Here is a 25,107-nt window from a genome sequence, read left to right on the forward strand (position 1 = left end):
CAAATATTTGCTGTTATTTTAAAACAACGGCTGTTATATTGAAATAATGGCGGTTATTTACTGTTATTTGGCGGCCATCCACTCAATTTCAACATTGTGTGAACAGAGCCTTTCTGTGTTTTTAATCCACTCCTGGTTTTGGTTGCAATATGAGGACCACAATACTGACTGAAATATACGTAGTCTGAACCCAGCCTTAGAGCACGTCTGCTCCTTCATTGCAGTGATCAGCAGGGGTCTTTGTACCCAGACCCCCATTGATATAAACTTCTGACATGTGGCTATGATATGTAAAAAGTTTGTTTAAATGATATCCACCCTTTAACCCCAAAAGGACATAGCCCAAAAAGGCAATTTTCAGGTTTGCTTTTTTTTTTTCCCTCCTCACCTTCTAAGAGCTACACCTCTTTTCAAGAACAGGTGTACTTTGTATTGGCGCCTTTCAATCTACCATAAAATGTATTATGGGATGAAACTCCCAAAATATTTGTAAAACTTTTTAAAACTTTTAATGATACACTTTTTAAGTCCCACTATTGGACTATGGCACTATGGGACATTTTTACATTACATTACATTACTAACACTGATCATTGCTATGCCATTACACAGTATTTATTAGTGTTATCTGCGATCATTGCACAGAGCCTGCCTGTGAAAGACTATGCATTGATCTGACCGCTGGGAGAATGGTAAGATACCTCCATCAATCAGTTAGGTTCTTTTTTTTTGTCTAAAATGCCAATAAAACCGACATGGCAGTTTTTTTTGCAAAAACGGCAGCGCCAGATGTTAGCTGGAAGTCGATGGAAGTTTATGATCTGCCTTGCACGCATGTTTTTTTGGAGGTGGCGTTTTTCAGGCTCTGTGGCAGTTTTTCCAAATTGCAGCATGCTGAGGGGTAGGCATTTTTCCAGCAAACTGTGGTATTTTTTTTAACCATAGACTTTAATGGCATTGTTCTGGTTGTCTCAAAAATACCATTGCTGTGTGTATTGCGTTTTTTTTCCTGGTGTTTTTGTCACCTTCAGTGGTCCAGCAGCTAGGTCATGTGATGGCAAAGGAAAAAAAAGTTCAGCACACAAAAACACCTAAATCACAAAGAAGAATATTCACATATAAAGTAAAAAATGCTAGAATTAACGCCAGAAAAACACGCATACACCACATTGGCGTTTTTTGGTATAAAAAAACGCCACAAAAACCTAGGTGTGAGGGCACCCTTAAAACAATAAGAAACCCCGCAGTCAGGTGAGGTGAGCTACACTGCAAAAGCAAGAAGAAAGGCGTCAGGCATTTCATTCAGGCAAAAATGTAGGTAGACAAGGAAGACAGACAGAAATAGAAGAAGAAAGAAGTATCTGTAACAGAGGAAAGCTAGAAGAGAAAGATAAAAGGAATGACAGAAAGGAAAAACATAGAAATAAAGATGCTAAAACAAAGGGAAACGCAGACTGAAGCAGAAGCCATTCAGGAAAAAAGGAGGATAAAAAATTTGAAGAGAGGAAGGGAACGAAGGTACTACAGAAGTAAGGTAGGCAGTGAGTTCCTGAGCTCACTTCATAGCGCCACCGGACCAACTGGCGTACAGGTACGTCATGGGTCCTTAAGAGGTTAAATGTTTTTAACATAATATTTATTTATTTTTTGGGGGGGTTTTTTTCAATTTTTAATTATTTTTTTTTTAAAATAATTTTCACCTGTTTGTTGCAGGGGAGGAGATACTCTGAGGTAGCCACCTAATTCTGTCAAATTCCTTAGATGCTACAATCCCTATTGACAGTGGCATCTAAGAGGTTATAAAACCAGGATCTGAGTTATTTCTGATTCTGTTTTTTGCAGGCGGGTGTCAGCTGTATGACAGAGCTGGCACACAAGTGATGGCAAGGGCACAGCTCCTGAGCCTTCATCATTATAGTTTCATAATATTAAAACTGGCCTTGAGCTGAATTGTTAGTTTTAATAAATTAGACTCAATATTTGAAAACACTTGATGTGCTTATGCTAACAAGCAATAACAAATTAATTGTACATACAGCCTTGAAAAGGTGAGCTACATTGCAAAAGCAAGAAGGCAGGCATTTAATTCAGGCAAAAATGGAGGTAGACAAGGTAGACCGACAGAAATAAAAGGTATTTAAAAAAAAACAAAAACATATAAAGAGCGGAATGAAAGAAGAAGCAGAGGAAAGCTACAAGAGAAAGATAAAAGTGAAGACAGGAAAGAAAAGCCTAGAAAGAAAGAGGCTAAAACATAGGAAAACGCAGACTGATGCAAAAGACATTCAGGAAAAAAAGGAGGATAAAAAATTAGAAAGGATGAGAGTACTCAAGGAGTAAGGTAGGCAGGAGGACAGGAACAAGGTAATAAATCTAAAAGAAACAGACACGTATGTAGTCAAGACAAAGTATGAAGGATAGTGAAGGGGAGACAGGGAATAAGGTAAGCAGGTACAAATGCTACAAGCGAGACACAAAAGAAGGTAGAAAATTAAACAAAACTAGCTGGGGAACATAAGATAATGAATAATGGCATGAAAAACAAAGTGAAATTTTTTTTAATTAGATCAATGCGCACTACAGATACCAAAATCTACCAAAATCAAAGGAAAGGAAATAAGAAAACAATCTTATATCACAGAAAGGACTAGTAATATATATTTTTTTTATCTTGGCTTTCATTGCATGTAAATCTGCAGTTAAAAAAAAAATGCTGATTTTTATCATAATTTCTTCAGATTACATTATGATTGTTACCAGCTGCTTATTATTAAAAAAAATGTATATAAATATCATAACTGAAAGTGCTCATTGAAATATGTACATGTAATATACAACAGTGGCCATGTTTGTGTTGGCTAATGTTTTTCACTCACTGAGGTAAGCAATTATTACAATAGTCCAAGAGTCTTTTCTTCAAAAATGTTACAGAAATCTGTGCAATTGGGGAAAATTTATCAATGGTTCTTGAGTAGACTTTGTTGTAAAATTGTTGCAAATTTTCGATCAATTGCCTATTTGTCCAAAATTTTGCAGTGATAGAAAACATTGATAAGTTCCCCCCACTAAACATGTGTGTGATAGGGAACATACATCAATCACACACAAAAAACAGAGCAGCTATTCAAAATATGTCACATTTATATAAAACACACTGAATATAATGAGACACCTAGAGTCTAATTTTGTGGACCTGTGAAGTTTTATACTTCTAAACATTGGATTTTGACAGCTAAAAGTAATATTTCCTTTTAATTTCTTAAATTAACATTCTTTTTTTCATGCACTGATTTTCTTTTTTTCTGAAACAGGAAACGTACATAATACATACATAACCTATTGTGAAAGAACTAAGTTTGAGAAATAAGATACATGATTCATCACAGAGAAGAAATATCCACGTAAGGCTGGGTTCACACTGCGTTTTTGCAATCCGTTTAACATAAACGTTTTATGGAAAAAACGGATGCAACTGTGTTTCATCCGTTTGGATCAGTTTTTCCATTGACTTTCATTATAAAAAAAAAAAAAAACGGATCGAAACAGATGTGTTTTTTTTAACGGACAAAAAAGTAGTGTTGACTACGTTTTTCTGACCGTTAAAAGTAACCAATTAAAAATGGATACGTTGAACGTATTGCAAAAATGCAGTGTGAACCCAGCCTAATACAAATGACATTAGTTTAAAGAAAATGTTGTAACAGTTATGAAAATAAAAGTTGAAGGGAGAAGAAGCATACAAGAAGGACAATGTAAAGTATATCAGTTCTGGTAAACTATACTTTAGAATATTTTAACATACGAATAATCTCAGAACTGTGGCCCAGCAATACAACTTGTTAATTACATGCAATGATGACTACACTAATGGTTTCAGTTATGACTATTTCGATTACATCTCAGGACAACATAAGTATTAGTGGTTCTGTTTTGGACGACAGTGCAACTTGAAAATTTCAAGAATATAACAGATTGACAAAAAGGACAACTTAATTAATAGATACTATATCAAGATTTCAGTTGACAGAGGTTATGTAAAGAAGATCATTAAAAAGGAAGAAACATTTACAAAACAAAATTAAACATTTATGTCAACAAAATTATTATTTAAACATGGACATGGTGTTTAGGTTTTAGAAAAAATGTGCAGGGTGTTGGCTCTACCCATCTAAGCTAGGACTTTTAACCTTTGATTTTATCCCTCGCCCTTAGATCAATGTTAACCCGGCTAGGATATCAACATACTACCTGATAATCAGTGACTCAGATACTAGAAACTATTTTTCATGTCTACACAATAGATTATGTTTGTGGTTGGATTTAGAAAATTGAGTATAACTCTATGCCTATAGTGTGAAGAAAAAAAATTATTGAAAACAGTAGTTGTCATCAAGAATCCCAAAACCTGAGCAAGCAGGTAGGGCTTCATTCAATCATGTTACAATTAAAATAAATCATAGATTAAATTAAATTAAAATTTTGAGAATAAAACTACCTTTCAGAATGCTACATCTAAATAAATCTAAACTGCTTCACCTAGTGAAGGACCGTGATAAAACCCCATACCAAACCAAATTACCATCTTCAGTAGAATTCTTAGACATCTAATAAGTGGCTCAGTGGTAAACAGGTATGACCAAGAACAAAAAGCACTTTCAAGTACTCAGGAATTGGGATCAATTCACTTTTACAATGGGAAAGTTAAGGGTTTCTGTGCCGAATAGCCTGCCATAAGCATTTAACTGAAGAATAAACTACATTTATTAAAATAACTTATCAAGCAGGAGATACAGAGGCAGCGACATAGAATATCTCATGCCTATGGTCATTGAACTAAAGCAAACACTACTAACTTCTCTCAACTGTAAGGAGGTGCTCTACAAGCATAGTATGATGTACATCAGTTTTATGGCTTGAGATTCTTTCAATAATATAAAAAAGCAAACATATAGAAAATGAAGTAAAACAAAAAAATTAAAAGAATAAAAAATTAATAATAAAACAATGTAGCTGAGGTACTCATTACTTTATAACTTCCCACCACAAGGAGCGGTCAATTTCACCAATATAAACATTTGTGTTTCTTTACACCTTAGAAGGTCCAATATACATTCTCAAAGCATTTAGGTGTATATTGTCTTCAAATACAGGAATTATCAACAAGAGTCGGTAGGAAAAAAAATCAGAATAGATGTCTTAATATTATGCCTTTTCATTTCCATCCTTCTCCTCCTACTGCTACTATAAAACATACATGCAATATAAACATTTTTTTCAAAATACTAGTAAAAGGTGTTTCTTTATGTGTGTGTCTCTGTAAGAAAAGTTCTACATATAATGCACCCATTGCAGTTGTATATTCTGTACGTGTTTAGAAAGGGATAACTATATATCTCACCATATTATTTTGAACGTCCTTCACTATACACAATCTAGTAACACATACTTTGAGCACATAAATACAGCACGTTACAATAAACATCCCAAAGTTTACTACCAAAAGCTAAGAAAGGATCAGTAATTGTGTTAGAAAACATCAATAAGCTGACTGAACAGTGGTGTAGCCGCTTTAGGGGGGGGGGGGAACCTTATTACAAAAATAATAGGAATTCTATAAAAGAATAAGCACAATATAGAGTTACAACCCCAAGCAGACTGTGAGTGCATTTCATGCAGTTTTCTTTCCCTTCTCTGGCTCATGTTAATGCCATCGGAGAACACATACACAAATTATACTGAAGTCAGATCAAACAGTAAAGTTGCTGTGCCAATGATTTTATAGCATCCTTAATCCTCAGAAAAGAAAACATGGACCTTTGGCCTGCTGAACTGTTCATTATACGGTGCTACTGCTGATCCCTGGATGTTCTATAGACTTCAGAGATGGCTTTCTAGAATTTCTGCTTTATTCAGCAATACACAATACTAGCCCCATAAAGAAATGTTGTTTTTTGCCAGTGCTTTCCAGAGGCAGGTTTATGGCCAAATTGTACCTTACATAGGCAAATATACCTGGAGGAGGACTCTATTTTCTCTCTATTTACCCATTACTTGTATAGATGAACCAAAAGTAATGACTCATTAGCCAAATACGGCAGTGACCACATGTTTAGCTACAGTAAAAAGGGATCTAGGCCTAATCCATCCATTGTTCATGAAACACCTCCAGCCAGCAGCAGTGTGCTCTCTGCTGGTGAGTCTGGACCAGAGCTGACTTACATAGGAAACAATAGCCACTAAGAAACATTCTGTGTTACTGCCCAATCCAAGCAAAGGCCTATTCGTTGACTGTCCATCAGAAATATAAAAAGTGGCAAATGCTGCTACACCTGTCACATTCAATTGAGCAGCGTGTAAAGTGTATGGAATAAGAGGTCACCACATATATGGAGCAAAAATACAAGGGAGGGAGGTGGCTGTAATGTCAACAAGAGCTTGGAACTAAGTGATTTCACTGACAAAGGATGATGGCGATTCTTTATACAACTCCTGTTGACTTTGCTGCGGACAATGTCTCAATAAATATTAACAGATTACCAAGTAAATAAACCTCCCTTCTTTTCTGACCGAAGGGATTACTGAACCTGGATGCCGATTAAGTCGAATGTAAGACGCGTTCATCATTGCAAACCGACTGATGAGCTTTCTAAAAATCCCGACCCTATTTATGAACAGATTATTTCATAATCACATAGTTCTACTCTTGTTTCTTTATATAATTAATAAATATGTCTTCTGGGTTAGAGACGGTAAAGCTTTGCATGTATTAAGGTTGAATACTAGTTAGTAAAACATGAGGGTATTTGGATGTGTAGACTGGCTAATTGGATTTCTAAAGCATTGTAGTGTCACATGGTTAGGGAATACACAAATAAATATTAGTATTATATTACTACTCAAGATGTCCAAAATATTTTTATTGAAAAATGATAGCTACAACCATCTTTCATATCTTTCCTTTCAGATTGTAATACAGTCCATACAATTTCAAGGCCTTTTTTTTACATTTTTTAGGCTATGTTCACATGCTGTACAAACAATGGCCGTTTCCTGTGGACGGCCGCTACCTACGGCCGGAAATAATGTTCGTTAATTCCGGCCATAGGTAGTATTTAAACAATGGCTGTTCACGTGGAACGGCCGTTGTTTATACAGCATGTGAACATAGCCCTATCATCCATTTATTTTCTTTTTAATCGGCTGTGCACTGCAATACATGATGCGATCTCTCTGTACATGGTGCGTCTAGATACAACCTAGAGCTAAAAAACAAGCAGTCACTCTCCATTACAGTCATGATCTCCAAGAAATATTCTATATTCAACAGAATATACTTATAAATTAAACATACTAATAGGTTTAAAGAAATGCTAAGAAGTAGGGCCTAAAGTGTGATTCCAGAAGCCGCATTGGAGAATGATGTAACTGGTGACATTCTTTGTGCAATACAGTGGTGTGATACAAGTAAAAGGAAATGAATATCAACTAAGGGCGGTGGCAGTGCTCATTGAAAATACTTTTATGTTGTAGAATGCCTACTAGTCATACAAACGACTACAGATAAGCATAACCACCAATGTTGTTAGATTTTTAAAGTCAATGCAACAACATGAATAATTATTAAATAACACACTCTTTCCGATTAATGATATAGCTAGTCAATGTTTACCTTTGTGCATAAAAGTCCTTCTTATGGTGTCTTACTATTTACTATTAGGATGGTTTATTGTTCAGAAGACTCTGCAAACAAGTGAACTGTAGAATATTTCATTGACCATCATCACATTAAGAACAGTTCATCTAGTTCACAAGCATGCTGAATCAATATGTGTCAAGCGGGTGTCTTCATCAGAAGGAATTCATAAGCAGATGACCGCTATTTTGCCATAATTATCTGTAAGCATAGCACAGATTTACCGGACTGAAAAATGCTGAGATACCTCTGCGGGACAGCAGGTGGTGCTCTTTCTCTTGAAAAATCTAAATGCATTGCTATTTCAGGCTTAATACAAAAGTTTTACAATGCTATGGGACTATTCCACGTAAAAACTTGTGTTCAGCATTACCTTATTTATAGCTAAGCTGGGAGTAACTGTATCCAAAATTTCATCAGGAAAATGTGTATCATCAGTAAAAGGTATAATGACCATGGCTAGGTTCACACACAGTAAAATAAAAGCTAAACACCACCATCATTTTAAGTGAATAAAACAATGAGTTAACAGATGAACAAGAAAAAAAACTGCCATATTTTGCAAAAGCAAGTGGTAATTAATGATTGTGTTCGATTATGGCCTTAAATCTACATAACGTGTGCACTACTGGCCAATTTTCCACTAACTTAAATAGGAAACTGATTTTAATGACTTCTACTATATTGAAAATACGGCTGTATTTTGACCTAAAACGTTGGCTGTACTTTACGGTGTGTGAGAACATAGTCTATGAGTGAAGTATGTCCTGTACCAGAGTTTTAACATGAAAACATGTAAAATTATATAAGTATAAGGGATCTGAAATCTCAGCTTACTGAACTTGTAAGTGAAATCTGGGAAATGAGTTGGATTTACTAGAATGTTTTTTAAAAATATATACAATATACATGAAGATAGCAGGGCTGAGTTTGCAAAAACTTGAACAGTGTTGAACATTATAATTGGTCAAGACTGAAAATAACACACATTTTCCTCTCTGACTGGTTTAAAGGTGCATGAAAGAAATGACGAAGCCAGCTACATGTGCATATAAATGTAAATATGATCTCACAAACACAAAGGCCATTAACAAGATCCATTAATACGAACACAGTTGTAGGGGACTTTAATCTGGGCTAGTAGCTGCATTCACAAAGCTCAACTACCTTGCATGCTCCCAGCGCAGAGAGCGCACATATCCCTGAGCCCAGCACACTACCTCATCCTCCAGTCCAGAAAGATTCTCTCCAAGGTCTCTGATTATCTTTCAGCTGAGGGCACATGACTACCTTCTATTGCTGGAAACTTCATGGAAGAGTAAATAGTTTAGTCGTAGGAAAAAATAATCAAGGTGGATCTACTTACAGTTAGGTGGTACTGCCTCCATATTTCTGGGCAAGCCTGCAATATAAAAAAATATATTGATCAGTTAGCAGCATGAAACAAGGTGCTTTACAGCCTGTTGGTTTTGGCATAATAAAGCATCTGCTGGTCCCGGCCACAGGCAAAGAAGGAGCTTAGCTGAAAGGGCCTGGATTTCAGCTTCAAAAAACCTGGCTGCACTGTTTAATTGAATTTTACACTGCTTTAACACACCCTGTCACTGAAAGTAAGCCAGAATAGCCTCCACCTCCTTAAAAGTTTTCAGAATCTTATACCTAATTCAGAAGCCATCTGTATCTTGGGTAGGGAGAAAAAAATGTCTACTGTCTTTAAAGAGTGAAATGGGAGTATATACTGTATGTGTATGGGTGTATAGGAAAGGGGGTTGTCAACACTATGTGAATAAAAAAAACCAACAACTTTGTGCAACCTTTATATGACTATTCCACATATTCTGCTAAGAAAATATGTTAAGGGATGAAAGACCCAATGTCCGGGAACAGTGTGTGTATATAAAGATGGATGGATGGATGGATGGATGGATAGATAGATAGGATAGATTGATTTATTATTTAATTCTTTTTAAACACAAGCTTTATCATTGTCATTTTTTAATTCATTTTGCCAGAACAATTGTGTGTTACAAATTGCTTAATGAATGATCATGTGATGACTTGGAGCAACAGCCAACAGTATTCTACATAATAACTAACAGAACAGCTTTTTGACAACAATAACTTGTCAACAAAAAATAATAAAAATTAGGGAAAAAATTACTTAAAAAAACAACAAACAAACAAAAGAAGTTCAAACCTATAACAATAGTATTTATCACCCTGGCCATATTTTTCTAACAGTGTCTTTGTAATATGACAATATAAAACTTATAAAGCAAGGCAGATGCATTATCTTAACTTTAAAAAAAATCTTAATAAAAATTAGCTTTCCAGAAATCTATGGTTTAAATTAAACATGATACATGTATTACATAGATAAAAAGTGAGAAGACAATATAAAAGCAAAATCATTTCTCATTTTGTACACACATTGTAGAAAAATATATTCTTTTTACAATGTGTGCACAGTCTAATAATTTTTTTTTTTCATTGACTTCAAAATTTGTAGCACATTTATTGTAAATCATACATTATACAAAAAAAACAAACAAACATTGCTCCCTTATGAGGTTATCAAGATCTACTTCTACTACCCCTCAGAGATAGAATTAATGTATTAATTTGAGAGAAACATTGAACTCAGCCCATGAATAAAGGCTTATCACTTATTGTATAGGCAGGTCTAGTCTGACAGAATATGGGGCAGCAGACAATAAAGCCTTACTACTTGCCATTTTTATTCAACTTTCATACAATGACTAAAAATGCTGCCATTCAGCTCACTACTCATGATATACCTATACTTCAACCAGCAGTAAAAGAATTCAACTATACGGTGCCACCAGAACACTGACATAAATTTTCAACAAATTAGTGCCAACCCATGCCGAAATGATAGCCCTAAATACCATATGGGCCATTCCATCCAAACTGAACCTTTCGTAATACCCGTAACACCTAGTTAAAGCAACTCTGTACCTACAATCTGCCCCCCCCCCCCAAAACCACTTGTACCTTTGGATAGCTGCTTTTAATCCAAGATCTGTCCTGCGGTCTGTTCCGCAGGTGATGCAGTTATTGTCATAAAAAAATAATTTTAAAATTGCAGCTCTGTGCCCTACGGGCGTATCTGTGCCCTAACTTTGCACCACCCCTCCGTTCCTCCTCCCCACCCTCTTCATCATTAGGAATGCCACTGGAACATTTACTTCTGTTTGAACATTGAACAGGTATCTTAATGATCCAGCCCATGTGCTGTGGTAACACAGGTGGGAATAGAAAGCAATCTGCCTGAGGCATTCCTAATGATGAGGAGGGCGGGGAGGAGGGACAGAGGGGGGGGGGGGGGGTGTGCAAAGTTAGGGCACAGATACGCCCATAGGGCACGGAGCTGCAATTTTAAAATGATTTTTTTTATGACAATAACTGCATCACCTGAGAGGGGTACAGAGTTGCTTTAAACGTTTTTTTAACAGCTAATTTAAAAAAACAACAAAAGTTACAAAGTTGTACCTTACATAAGGTACAAAACTTATAAATATACATTAAGACATCTGTATATACCATAAAAACAAATGTGTTATATATATATATATATATATATATATATATATATATATATATATATATATATATATCTGTGTGAATGTAACACCCATAACAATGGAATGGCCCATATACAATTTAGGGTGTTTCTTTTTTTTAAGCTATTTGAGCCTAATTTTAGTCAATATTTTTACCAATACCAGAATCCCCAAGCTGCCAATCAGCATCAGTGCTGCTGTGCAGGGGAGCCGGGAGCATCACACAGCCACGGCCCCAGCAGGTTATGAATGCTCGGAGCCGGGGCTCCGATCGGGCGTGCGGGGGGGCCGGGGCGGCGATCGGGCGGTGTGGGGGTTTAAGGGGGTCGGGGCTGTAAGCTGCGGGCAGCCGGCGGCGGCGCAGGGGTTAAAGGGGCCGGGTCCCATGCAGGCAGCGGATCCATTGCGTGTATGGGACCCATTGAGCTTCACAGTACAGGATCCGCAGCTGATTTCGCTGCAAACTCGCAGCATGAAAATCCGCTGCGGATCCCGTAGGTGTGAACGCACCATTAGGCTATGTTCACACTGCGTATGAATCCGGCCGTAGTGCGAAGTGCGAATATACACACATAGTTTTGAGGTTGATGCGTTCGCTTGAAAGTATACAATATACGCCCACACAATGCACACTACGTATGAGCTTACGGCCGGATCGTATGCGGTGCCGTGAAAAATTAACTCGACCATTGTTTGAGGACAGAAATGTTCCAACTCACGGCCGTGGATTTCCATGCGGTCCCGTACAAAGTACTTATTTCAGCAACATTGAACTTGATTTTTCGATCCAAAAGGTTCTGTGTGGTTTACAGGGCTGGGCGAAGATTTCCAAGTAAATGACCTGTTTCAGATCGCTTCGAAACAAGCTAAGGAAGCATAACTGTACTACGGCCGTATGTTCGCGGTTCGTACGCATCCGGCCGCATGTCGATTTTTCCCCCGCCCGTAGTTTCAGCCGCACATGTACGGCGGCGTACGAAATGCGGCCGGACTCATACGCAGTGTGAACATAGCCTTAAACTGTAAACAAGATATCTATCAATCAGTTATCCACAGCCACTCTCATGGTATGGCAGTGTGGGGTATTGTGAGTTCTTTGAGATTCTGGGGTAATTGGTGCATTGAGTCAGGTCTCTTCATCCTTCCTATAGCACACCTCATTGTAGTGAAGTTTAGCAGGATTTATTCAGGTATATACAGTAAACTCCAACAAAGAAACATCAGTGGTGACTAGAAAGAAATGCTTCCTAGCACCCACACAGCCTTTCTGCTTCTCACAGGGGGATACTTACAGGTACCTGAGTTTCACCAGTCCTATCCTGTAATCCATCTGATTCCCACTGGGCTAAATTCTCTCCCCTTGTGGTAAATCCAGCTCCTAAGCCGTGATCTCTGGCTGCTGTGCCCACATATATCTGTCTTTCTCTGTCACTGTTTCTGATTCACACACACAGGTGAGCTTAATTTTACCTCACAGAACCTTAGGCCCTGTTCACACAGAGCAAGAGAGGCGGAATTGTCCACCACAGAATGCAGTTAGCCTCTGTGTCATAATGACACTCTATGGGAGGCGGGCGCGCTGCGCAGAGAGACCCTGAGCCATGCGGGGCGCGCGCCACCCATAGATTGCCATTATGACACAGAAGCTAACGGCATTCCGCCCCTCTTGCTCTGTGTGAACAGGGCCTTACTAGCCCCCCTTCCTGATTGCTGTTAACTCTCTCACTGCTGGACAACTAGCAATGTTGTGTGCTGCCACTTTCTCTAACTGCCAGACAGAGGGGATTAATTAACCCTTTGACAGTGACAGACAATCTCACCCTGGGCCACATATCCATCTACAGAGATAGATGAGAGTGATGAAACAGTTTACTTCCCCCTTTACTGCCCTGTCACTGTTCTGTTGTTTCCCTGCCCCTTGGCCAGGTGCTCACTGATTGGTGTGATGTTTGTGGTGGGCGGGGTTACAGATGAGGTGTTACAGCTTGCCTGGCAACAGAAGAGACCATGTTCATGTGACTTTGGTCTCAGAAGGGAGGGGGAACTGGGGAGTGGAGACCATGTGGACCAGAAGTGAGGATTTTCAGCAGCTGTGTCCTCTGTAGGCATATAAAGGCTCATTGGTGGACACTAAGAGCCGGGCATGGAAACATACTCCTCTATGTCGGCCATCTTAGCCCAGCCTGGAGGAGGGGCATCTCATTTTAGCTCTATGAGGTACACAGGGAGTACACACTTACGTATACTGGCCAATGAGCAATTTTAGTGACAACCCCTTTAAAGTTGTTTTTTTTTTTATGATAAACTACTACCCCTATCATTGCTGAAGCAGTAACTTTCATCCAGCCAATCAGCACCTGATACCGGCAATATCTGCTTCACTGGACCTCCAGCGGGCCAATATCTTTTGCGCACGGTGAATTTGGTTTTTGGAGAAATAAGTATTGCTGCACTGCAGTGTTGGTTTGCTACATGTGGAGCAGTTATTATTATGCACTGTGGTGCGGATTTGGCACTGCTCTGGGATATTATGTACAAAGCATGGTGGTATCTGGCACTGCATAGTAGTATGTGTTTGTTGGCAAGACCACAGCATCAACATGAATTGCCTGGTGAGGCAAAGAAGTGTTAAAGTACATTTTTGCAAACTTCATTAAAGCCTAGTCTTAGACACTGACTTTAAAGGAAATTTCCTTGGTATTTATTTTATTTTAGCTTTGTTTGTAAATAAAATATGAATTATTTACACCGAAAACCATGCTGTTAAAAACATACAGTTTAAAATAAAACATATGTGGCATTGAGAAGTACTGTATCTTTGATAGACAGTAGGAAAACTGTCAATTATGTGACACTATACTGTAAATATATTATATATATATATATATATATATATATATATATATACACACACACACACACACACACACACACACACTGAAGAAGCTGCCCTTAGTTATCACTTTCACAGACGGAGGGGAATCTTGTTATTTCCACTCTTTAGCTATGGTTAGTTTGCGATTACTCACATGGTTTAAGAATAACGTGGTTGGAAAATTACAGTTACGGACATGAAGTATTCTGGCAAGATGCCATATTTTCACAGGACACATATACAGTATATGTGGAAATAAAAAAAAAATAGTCTAGGGACACAAGCTTTCTTACAGTTCTTAAACTACAACTGTGGTTTTCTCTTATTACATCCAATCAATTTTAACTATTTTCATACGTACCTTATATCAACCACCCCTTTTTACCAACCATAGCCTTCACAATGGAGTGTGGTGCACTGGCAGATCAGTGGGTATCTAGTGTCTGCTCAAGTGGCCTCTACAGTAAGTGCCATACAGTAAGCAAGTGCAGAATAACTGGAATCTGCACTGTATGAAGAGGAAAACAACTTAAAGGGGTAGTGCGGCGGTAAAGAATTATTCACAGAATAACACACATTACAAAGTTATACAACTTTGTAATGTACGTTATGTCTGTGAATGGCCCCCTTCCCCGTGTCCCACCACCCCCACCCGTGTACCCAGAAGTGTGGTGCGCTATACATACCTGTCACGTGCCGACCCCGTCTCTGATTTTCAGTCAGTGACGTCTTCTTCGGACGGACGGCAAACAGCTCCGACTGTCCCGAATGCCGGCCGCCCTCTGCAGCGTCATCCGATGCTCAGCCGCGATTGGCTGAGCCTAACTGTGCTCAGCCAATCGCGGCAGAGGGGGATGGCGGCAGCAACTCGGCCGGCCGAACATGACGTTTGGCACAAGATGGAGGACATGCGAGACACGGATCAGGTAATGTATAATGCACCAACACTTCCGAGTACACAGGTGGGGGTGGTGGGACACGGGAAGGGGGCCATTCACAGACATAACATACATTACAAAGTTGTATAACTTTGTAATGTGTGTTATTCTGTGAATAATTCTTTACCGTCGCACTACCCCTTTAAAAGTTTAATTTACAAACTTAAGTATTATCAACATTCAAAAAAAAACAAGAGATAAGGAAAAAAAAGCAGAGTATAAGCAGCCAACCATATTGGTCACCTACTAAAGTGGTGTTAAGCACGTTACCAAGTTACTAAGCTGGTTGGAAAGTCTTTTCTTCTGTTTTTATTGAACAGGTTTCCTAAATTACAACTAAATAAGCTGAAACAAAGAAAATGAAGTTAATGAGAGCCATCAAAACTGTACAATTTCAAACTGTACAATTTCAATGTACAATAACAGTAAAGGTAACATGTAGCACAATACAGCAATTTTAGAATTTAGTAAACCAGTATAAGATTTTCACATATTCTAAGTTAGGTCCATTAGGACCAAGTTATATATTGGGCCTTTAGGACAATGCATTTTCTTTAAGGGAATCTGTCAGCACTCCTGGGGCATGGTGCAGACAATGGGATCACCCATTACCAGTACTGAATGGTGTACTTTCAGAGACATCAGACAGGGTAACATTGCAGGGGGAAAGGAAGTGTAATGGGAAAACACCATTAAAGAAGTTTATAGATGAGGTGTGTTGGGTGGGTGGACATGTGGGAGAAGCTTAATCCACGTAAAAATGGATATTTGTGTTTCAACAAGTCTAAACAGACATTATCAAGAATATATTTGGTTCTTGTGACACATGGGATTCTTTCCTGAATAGAGGTGGGCCAAGGTTGAACCCAAAAGTGCGGGTGATATTTTCAATGGAGAACTATGAGGTTTAATTCTTCCTGGCTGGCAGTGTGGCAGGATAAGGGTATACTGCTAGAAAGAAATCAAGGTTTTGTTTATACTAATATACACTCACCGGCCACTTTATTAGGTACACCTGTCCAACTGCACGTTACCACTTAATTTCTAATCAGCCAATCACATGGCGGAAACTCAGTGCATTTAGGCATGTAGACATGGTCAAGACAATCTCCTGCAGTACAAACCGAGCATCAGTATGGGGAAGAAAGGTGATTTGAGTGCCTTTGAACGTGGCATGGTTGTTGGTGCCAGAAGGGCTGGTCTGAGTATTTCAGAAACTGCTGATCTACTGGGATTTTCACGCACAACCATCTCTACGGTTTACAGAGAATGGTCCGAAAAAGAAAAAACATCCAGTGAGCGGCAGTTCTGTGGGCGGAAATGCCTTGTTGATGCCAGAGGTCAGAGGAGAATGAGCAGACTGGTTCGAGCTGATAGAAAGGCAACAGTGACTCAAATAGCCAACCGTTACAACCAAGGTAGGCAGAAGAGCATCTCTGAACGCACAGTACCTCGAACTTTGAGGCAGATGGGCTACAGCTGCAGAACACCACCCGTTACTAGCATGGTGTACCTAATAAAGTGGCCGGTGAGTGTAGGTACCACTCGGGAGGGGGGTGGGGGGGTGGGAAGGGATGTCTATTTAAGGTGTTTTTCTTCACTTTTATATTTATAATGATTTATATGTACATATTTATATGTGAAGATATATGTGTAATCTGGATTTTCTGGGGAAAAAACAATAAAGAAAGTTTAAAATAAAAAAATATAGGTACCACTCCAGATATAGTAGTATGGGCCACTGCAAAGGCCTTTACAAAAGGTTAAGGGCCCTATCACAACAGCAGATTATCTGACAGATTTTTTTGAGCCAAAGCCAAGAATGGACTATAAACAGAGAACAGGTAATAAAAGAAAGACTGAGATTCCTCCTCTTTTTCAATCCATTTCTGGCTTTGGCTTTTAAAAATCTGTCAGATAATCTGTTGGTGTAATAGGGCCCTTATTGTTTGCAAAGATGAATCACTCTTGAAGAGAGATATAAAGAAAAGAGAACACATTAAGAGGTTAGTTGAGGAGACAGAGGACTGCTTTATTCAATCTAAATCTGAACTAGACAAAAATGCCTGGAAAGAGGCAGTGGAGAAGTATAAGGAGAAACTGGATGATAAAGCACAAAGAACAAGGGGCAGCGTGGGTACTTGGAAGGGGATAGGCCAGGAAAATTCTAAGCACCTATAACTTAACATTTTGGCGAATCAGGCCCATTGATAAATCTTTATGGATCAGTGTTGCTTTATGCCAGGGCAATCAACAATCGAAAATGTCCGCAGGCTATTCAGGAACCTACAGGGGGTGGGGGGAGATGACCGATTCATCTTGTCACTAAATGCAGTTTTGGAAGTCTCTTTGGCTAGTTACACACTTTTTCACAGAAGAGGGTGAGTTGTATACATGGGAGCATTTGAGAGTAACATATAACCTATGCCTTCTTAAAGTATATGCAGATTATACACATGGTAAAATGTGAAAAGGAGTATATTTATATTAAGGATAATGCATCAATGCGACATTTCATGGAGGGAAGAAATCCTAAAAAAATTGGGGGGGGGGGAGGGGGGATGAGGCACAAAGGAATAAAAGCATGGGATTATGATATTGCTCCAATTAGAGATATTGGGTATCACAAAGTCACTATCAGAAATTAATCACAGTGATTTATGTATTATAGGTTGTATTATACACCAAAAACAATGGCAAAATGGCAATGGCATTAAAGAATTTAAATGGTTAGGTACAAAAGTCTGACCCATGCCCTTGGCTAACCGAGGAGGAGGGGAGTATACCTGCTCTGGTTCTGTTGGAGATGAGTCTAAGCGGTGAAGTGGATGTAGGTGCAGTCGCTGCCCCTCTTGGGCAGGCCAGGAAAGAAGAGAGAGAGAGGAGAAGAGAGCCATAGCGCTTTTATTTTTCCACCTACAGGGCTGGTTGGGGGTGTCATTTTTGCGCCACGACCTTTTTATTAATATCATATTGGTGTAACAGAAAAATTTTGATTTCATTTTATAATTTTTTTTTTCCTGATATATCATTTGTAAAAATCTTGGGTGTTTTTTTTCCCCCCGTTAATGCCGTTCACCGCGCAGGAACAATAATGTTATATTTTAATAGATCGGACAATTCTGCACGCTACAATATATAATATGTTTATTTTTTTAATATTTTTATAATGGGCAAGGGGGTATTTTAAATTTTTATTGGGAGGGGGGTTTATAAGGTTTTTTTTTTAATACTTACAAAAAAAATTACTACACACTTTTTTTTATTGTAAAACATGCAATCATTACATTGCATATACTAATCTATGCTATGCCATAGCATAGCACAGATCAGTGTTATCGTCGATCTATGCATAGAGCCTGCCTGATAGCAGACTCTATACATACTGTAGATGGCCAAGATACAGAGATAAGTGATTTACCCTTGCCCGTCGGTACAAGCAGTCATGACCCCCACAGCATGGCTGTGGGGGTCCCGATCACTCAGTGACAGGAGCTTGTCCTGTCACTAAGTACCTTAAACACTGTGATAGCTATAGATCGCTGCGTTTAAGAGGTTAAAGAGTCACTGTCGTATTTTTTTTTTTTTTTTTTTGCAGAAATCAATAGTCCAGGCGATTTTAAGAAACTTTGTAATTGGGTTTATTAGCCAAATCTGCCATTATCTGCATGTAAAAAGCCTTTTCCCAGGTCCCCCCCTCCTTCCTCTTTTTCATCCACTGAAAAAAAATCTGAAAATTGTGACTTGTTGCAGGAGTCGTACCCTGTCTGCTCTAGGGAGAGGGGAGGGGGGAGGAGGAAGGAGGGAGTTAGCCTGCAGCAGAAAGCAGATAACAGAGGATTACAGGCACGGAGCTGGGTGACAGCTGTAATCTGAGCTCAGACTGGTCACTGGTGACTGTCACAGGAGATATCCCGTGAGGGATTTGTAGATTAACTCTTTGTTGTCCTGTTTTGGTCTTTTCTTTAGCTCTCTCCATAGGAGAACAATGAAGACAGGGGGGAGAGCTTCAAACTGCTTTTTCATGATAAAAATGCATTTTTCGGATAATAAACCCAATTACAAAGTTTCTTAAAATCGCCTGGACTATTGATTTCTGCAAACAAAAATTTCACGACAGTGACACTTTAAGGACAAGCAGCTGCGGGATCACAGCTGCTTGTCATTATGCTGGGTTCCCTGGACACTGCTCTCACTGCAGCGGTCCCGCACACATCACATCATGTAATATTCTCAAAAAATCAATTGGTAAACCTGTACATTTGTATTCGGTTTTCACATATTCTAGGTTTATTAGCTTCATTCGGACCAGGCTATATTAGGTCTTTAAGAATGCATTTTCTTTTAAGGGAATCTGTCAGCACTCCCGGCCTGAGTTGATGACAATGGGATACAGATTACCCTTTCCTAGCAGACAATACCGAAGTCACGCAGCTGCCTGTCTTTATCCCCTTTATCCCATATGCCTATAGATCGTGGCGGTTAAGGAAGTTAGTGACAGGACAAGCACCTATCGCCAAACACTATCACTTGTTCTGACAAGGGGAGGGAGAGGGAGCCGGTGTCGGGGGGGGGGGGGGGGGGGGGGGGGTTTGAGCACGGAGAGGGAGCCGGATAGGAGACAGAAGGGGGACCTGGGGGAGGATGACAGCAGTGGCGGCAGGAGGAGGCAATGTGCTGCAACCTCCTCCCGCCGCCCAATCCGCGGCAGACAGCAAATCTCCCCATAGACGCTGCGGTTGCAACAACCGCAGCATCTATGGGGCTAACTGCTCGGGGAGAACACGGTGTGACACAGCCTCCTCCCACTGCCAGATCTCAGATAGGGACAGCGAGGGGAGGCAGGGAAATGGCAGATTGGCACTACTTTTCATGACGTCCCTGGACATCATATTGGGGCAAGAGGTTAAGAGAAATTGACATGTCATTTCTTTGAGCGGAGGGCGGCAGGAGCTCAGTGTGAAAGGGGCCTAAGGGGTTAAAGTGGACCTGACATCAGCTTTTTGCTAACTAAAGTAAAGGCAGAGAATAATACAGCTTCTTACTCTAAATCAGTTCATATAACTTTTATTTTAATCTATCATGCCAGCCCTCCTCCTATATGATGTCACTTTGCAGTTCTCCTGTATAAACAGTAAAAATTACAGCCAAATACTGGCAGGAAGAATTCCCTTCCTGTGTAATGCAGGGCAGTGCTATTCGCTCTCCAGACCAGACTAGAAGAGACCAGAGTAGAGCTGGAGCCAGGACAGGTAAGCATTACCAAGGGGGCATAGTAATATAGGCAATTTCACATGGCTCTCCAGGTTGCAGAACTACAGCCCTACTACCCCCTGAGGTGTAATTTTTCAACAGCTGGAGACAGTACATTAAAGGGGGCTATGGAATTGTTTATTAGGACACTGTGTCACATTAGGAGATGCTGACACTGTTCAGTAGGAGGGCAGTGACATTAAAATACTAAAGGGGGTACAATGGCAGAATGAAGTGATGTGAGGGGGGCACAGTGCACAATTAGTCTCTTCAGAGCGCTATACTCACCTGTTTTCTCCCCACAATGTACAGTGTTCCAGCTCTAGTCCTCCATGCTACCCTTGTTAACTTCCCTGCAGCTATTACTTGCCCAGTCACTGTGGTCTTGTGGTCAGTGGTCTTAAGCCATCTACTATTGAGGCCAGTGATTAAATACAGGGTATACAAGCACAGCATATCTACAGGCAGATTATTAGAGAATTTAGACAATACCTTTAACCCTTAGGGGACACAGCCAGTTTTCATTTTTGCGTTTTCGTTTTTCCCTCCTCGTGTATATAAGGCCATAGCGCCTGCATTTTTCCACCTAGAGACCCAAGTGAGCCCTTATTTTTTGCGCAACTAATTGTACTTTGCTATGACAGATGTAATTTTTGCCTAAAATGTGCCGGGAAACCAGAAAAAAATTCAAAGTGTGGTGAAATTGAAAAAAAAAACGCATTTCTTTTATTTGGGGGAAATGTGTTTTTACGCCATTCACCCTGGGGTAAAACTGACTTGTTATGCATGTTCCTCAAGTTGTTACGATTAAAACGATATGTAACATGTATAACTTATATTGTATCTGATGGCCTGTAAAAAATTCAAACCGTTGTTAACAAATATACGTCACTTAAAATGGCTCCATTCCCAGGCTTATAGCGCTTTTATCCTTTGGTCTATGGGTCTGTGTGAGGTGTCATTTTTTGCGCCATGATGTGATCTTTCTATCGGTACCTTGATTGCGCATATATGACTTTTTGATCGCTTTTTATTACAATTATTCTGGATTTGATGCGACAGAAATTGCGCAATTTTGCACATTGGGATTTTTTTGCGCTGACGCCGTTTACCGTGTGAGATCAGGAATGTGATTAATTAATAGTTTGGGCGATTACGTACGCGGCGATAGCAAACATGTTTGTTTATTAATTAATTAATTTATTTTTATTTATATAATGGGGAAAGGGGGGTGATTCAGACTTTTATTAGGGGAGGGGGTTTTGTGTTATTAAAAATACATTTTTCTTTTACTTTACACATATACTAGAAGCCCCCCTGGGGGACTTCTAGTATATGTACTCTGATCTCTCATAGAGATCCATGCAGTATAGTTATACTGCATGAATCCATGAGATCGGTGTTCTATTACTTTTGGCTGCTGCATCCAAAAGCAATAGAATGCCGAGCCGGGATCAGCGCCATTACGGAGCAGACCCCGGCCCGGGATGGATGCGGGGATCGCCCCCCCCGCAATCGCGCCGCAGGGGGGCGATCCCCCCACTAGACCACCAGGTATGAATAAAAGCAAGTATTTAGAAGCAGCTGTCAACTTTGACAGCTGCTTCTAAGTACTTAATTAGCGGGCACGGCGATCGGACCGTGCCCGCTAATAGCCGCGAGCCCGGGCTACACACGGCACCCGGGATCGCGGCAGTTCAGAGGGTGGTCGCCGCGCGACCCCCCTCTGAACTCCCATAGCGGCACGAGGACGTTCAATAACGTCCTGGTGCAGCTATGGGTTAACCCTTTAAGGACGGGGCCCATTTTCGTTTTTGCGTTTTCGGTTTTTCCTTCTTGTGTTTAAAAGGCCATAGCACTTGCATTTTTCCACCTAGAAACCCACATGAGCCCTTATTTTTTGCGTCACTAATTGTACTTTGCAATGACAGGCTGAATTTTTGCATTTGGTACACTACGAAACCAGAAAAAAATTCAATGTGTGGTAAAATTGAAAAAAAAAACGCACTTCTTTTATTTGGGGGAACTGTGTTTTTACGTCATTCGCCCTGGGGTAAAACTGACTTGTTATGCATGTTCCTCAAGTCGTTACGATTAAAACGATATATAACATGTATAACTTATATTGTATCTGATGGCCTATAAAAAATTCAAACCATTGTTAACAAATATACGTTCCTTAAAATCGCTCTATTCCCAGGCTTATAACGCTTTTATTCTTGGGTCTATGGGGCTGTGTCAGGTGTCATTTTGTGCGCCATGATGTGTTCTTTCTATCGGTACCTTGATTGCGCATATACGACTTTTGATGGCTTTTTATAAAAATTTTTCTGGATTTGATGCGACCAAAAATGCGCAATTTTGCACTTTGGGATTTTTTTTGCGCTGACGCCGTTTACCATGCGAGATCAGGAATGTGATTAATTAATAGTTCGGGCGATTACGCACGCGGCCATACCAAACATATTTATTTATTTATTTGTTTACGTTTATTTAAAACCTGGGAAAAGGGGGGTGATTCAGACTTTTATTGGGGGAGGGGGCTTTTTTACTATAAACAACACTTTTAGTATATAAACAGACTTCTAGTATATATACTTTGATCTCTCATTGAGATCTTTGCTGTATAGATATGAGATAGGCACTCGTTTGCTTTCGGCTGCTGCAGCCGGAAACAAACGAGTGCCGAGCCGGGAACGGCGCCATCTTGGATGAGTCCCCGGCCGGCATCAGACAGGGAGATCGCTCCTCCAGGACAACGTCCCGGAGGAGCGATCTCCCCCACTAGACCCCAGGGAAAGGTTGCCTCCGATTAGCTAATTAGCAGGCACAGCGATCAGACTGTGCCCGCTAATAGCAGCGGTCCTGGGCTACACGCGGCACCCGGGACAGTGGCGCTTCAAAGCGGGGTCGCTGTGCGGCCCCGATTTGAAGTGCTAATGAGGACATATGACGTACAAGTACGTCATATGTCCTTAAGAGGTTAAAGGGGTCAAGGTGGCATAATTATTTAGATCAGGGATCACACGTGTGACATTGTGTGACAATAGTAGAAGGTAGTATAGAGGGTAAGGGCCCTATTCCACCGGACGATTATCGTTCAGATTATCGTTAAATCGTTCGAATCTAAACGATAATTGTTCGGTTGAAATGCACTTAACGATTAACAACCGAACGAGAAATCGTTGATCGCTTTATAAGACCTGGACCTATTTTTATCGTTGCTCGTTCGCAAAACGTTCGCATTGAATAAGACGTTGTTCAGTCATTCGCAGTAGATACGAACGCAATAGTGAAGAAAAAACTATCGCAGATACGATCATAAGTAACGATTATCGTTCCATGGAAATGAGTGAACGTTTCGCAATAGCGGTCGTTTGAGATTGTTAATTGTTAACGATTATGCGAACGATAATCGTCCGGTGGAATAGGGCCCTAAGAATCTAAAGAAAATTATGTATAGATGTGACTGGAAAAAGTCTTCATGGCAGCCTGAGCCAGATGGAGAAGAAAGCTAAATCGAATGACTTCCATTTAAGAAGACATCACCTGATAATTATTAGATATAGCTGTATACTCTGCCTATGACTGTGTCTGATTGGGAGGAGGGGGCCCAAGCGGAATTTTTCCCAAAGGCCATAATAGTTTAGCTAGGCCCCTGATCACGACTTCTGTGTCCCCATGTACTTTAGTGAAAAGACTAAACCCTGCTGATTGTGGAGGGACTGGATGGCTTTCTAACATATATGTGAACCTCCTAACTCTTCCTAATACATGATGTCAGTAAAGAAAAGGATTGGGCAACAGCTTACCTACTCTTTTTCCATTCTCAAAACATGAACGTTTGGGGTCAATGGGAGAGAAAGTAGTTAGGCTAATGGAGGTGTACAGGCACCTATCGGCAGACCAGCCAGGATCACAGAATAGGTGTGTACATCTAGGCATCTAGGTGAGTACACAATGTTGCTTGACTTCTATAGCCCCGATTTACACTTGTGGGCTTTAGCTCATGATTAGCATAAACTTTCTATAGCTATATTTCAGCACTGCAGTAATTAAAAAAAATAGCTACATCTCTTCATTCAGGGTGAAAAGCCTGACTGCACTGCCCTTACTTTAGTCAGCCAAAAGCTGCTGACTGGTCCGCTTTAAGGGGCTCATACACATTAGACAGAACTACTGTAGGAAATGAATGATTTATAGATGCAGCAGACTCCGGTCCTTTAAAAGATTTTAAAAAGGGTTATCCAGGATTACATAAACTTAACTGATTCCTTCCAGAAACAGTGCCATACTTGTATTTCAAGTGAATGGAAATGAGTTACACTACTACTCACAAAGAACACACAGCTATGTTTTTCTGATCTTGGATAAACATCTCGGATAAACCCCTTGAATTATCACTGACTTTTTTTTTTTTTTTGCAGAAATCAATACTACAGGCAATTTTAAGAAACTTTGTAATTGGGTTTATTAGGCAAATATGCCATTATCTGCATTCAAAAAGACTTTCCTCAGCCCCCCCTCCTCTTTCATTCATTGCTCATTATTAGGAAATTTCGACTCTTTTACATCAGTCGAGCCCAGTCTAACCTATGGAGAAGGAATGGGGGAGGAGGAAGATTAGTCTTCAGCAGAAAGCTAAGGATTATACAGTGGGAGCTGTGTGAAAGATGGTATTCAGAGGTCAGAGAGGTCAGTACTGACTTCAGAGGACATAGCCTGGTGATGTAGCTGTAAATTAACCCTTTGTTGTCCTGTTTC

General features: G+C 39.9%; 1 protein-coding gene across 1 annotated transcript in view; it reads right to left on the minus strand.

Annotated features, from left to right (window-relative positions):
• The window catches only part of ZCCHC7 (zinc finger CCHC-type containing 7), a 160,368-nt gene that overhangs the window by 35,115 nt on the left and 100,146 nt on the right, over positions 1-25,107 (minus strand). Inside the window, exon 6 of the mRNA XM_069962192.1 lies at positions 9,060-9,095. Within this exon, the coding sequence (XP_069818293.1) occupies positions 9,060-9,095 (36 nt within the window). The remainder of the gene's footprint in view (positions 1-9,059; positions 9,096-25,107) is intronic.

The sequence above is a fragment of the Dendropsophus ebraccatus genome, chromosome 3, assembly GCF_027789765.1.
Source record: "Dendropsophus ebraccatus isolate aDenEbr1 chromosome 3, aDenEbr1.pat, whole genome shotgun sequence".
Taxonomy (NCBI): domain Eukaryota; kingdom Metazoa; phylum Chordata; class Amphibia; order Anura; family Hylidae; genus Dendropsophus; species Dendropsophus ebraccatus.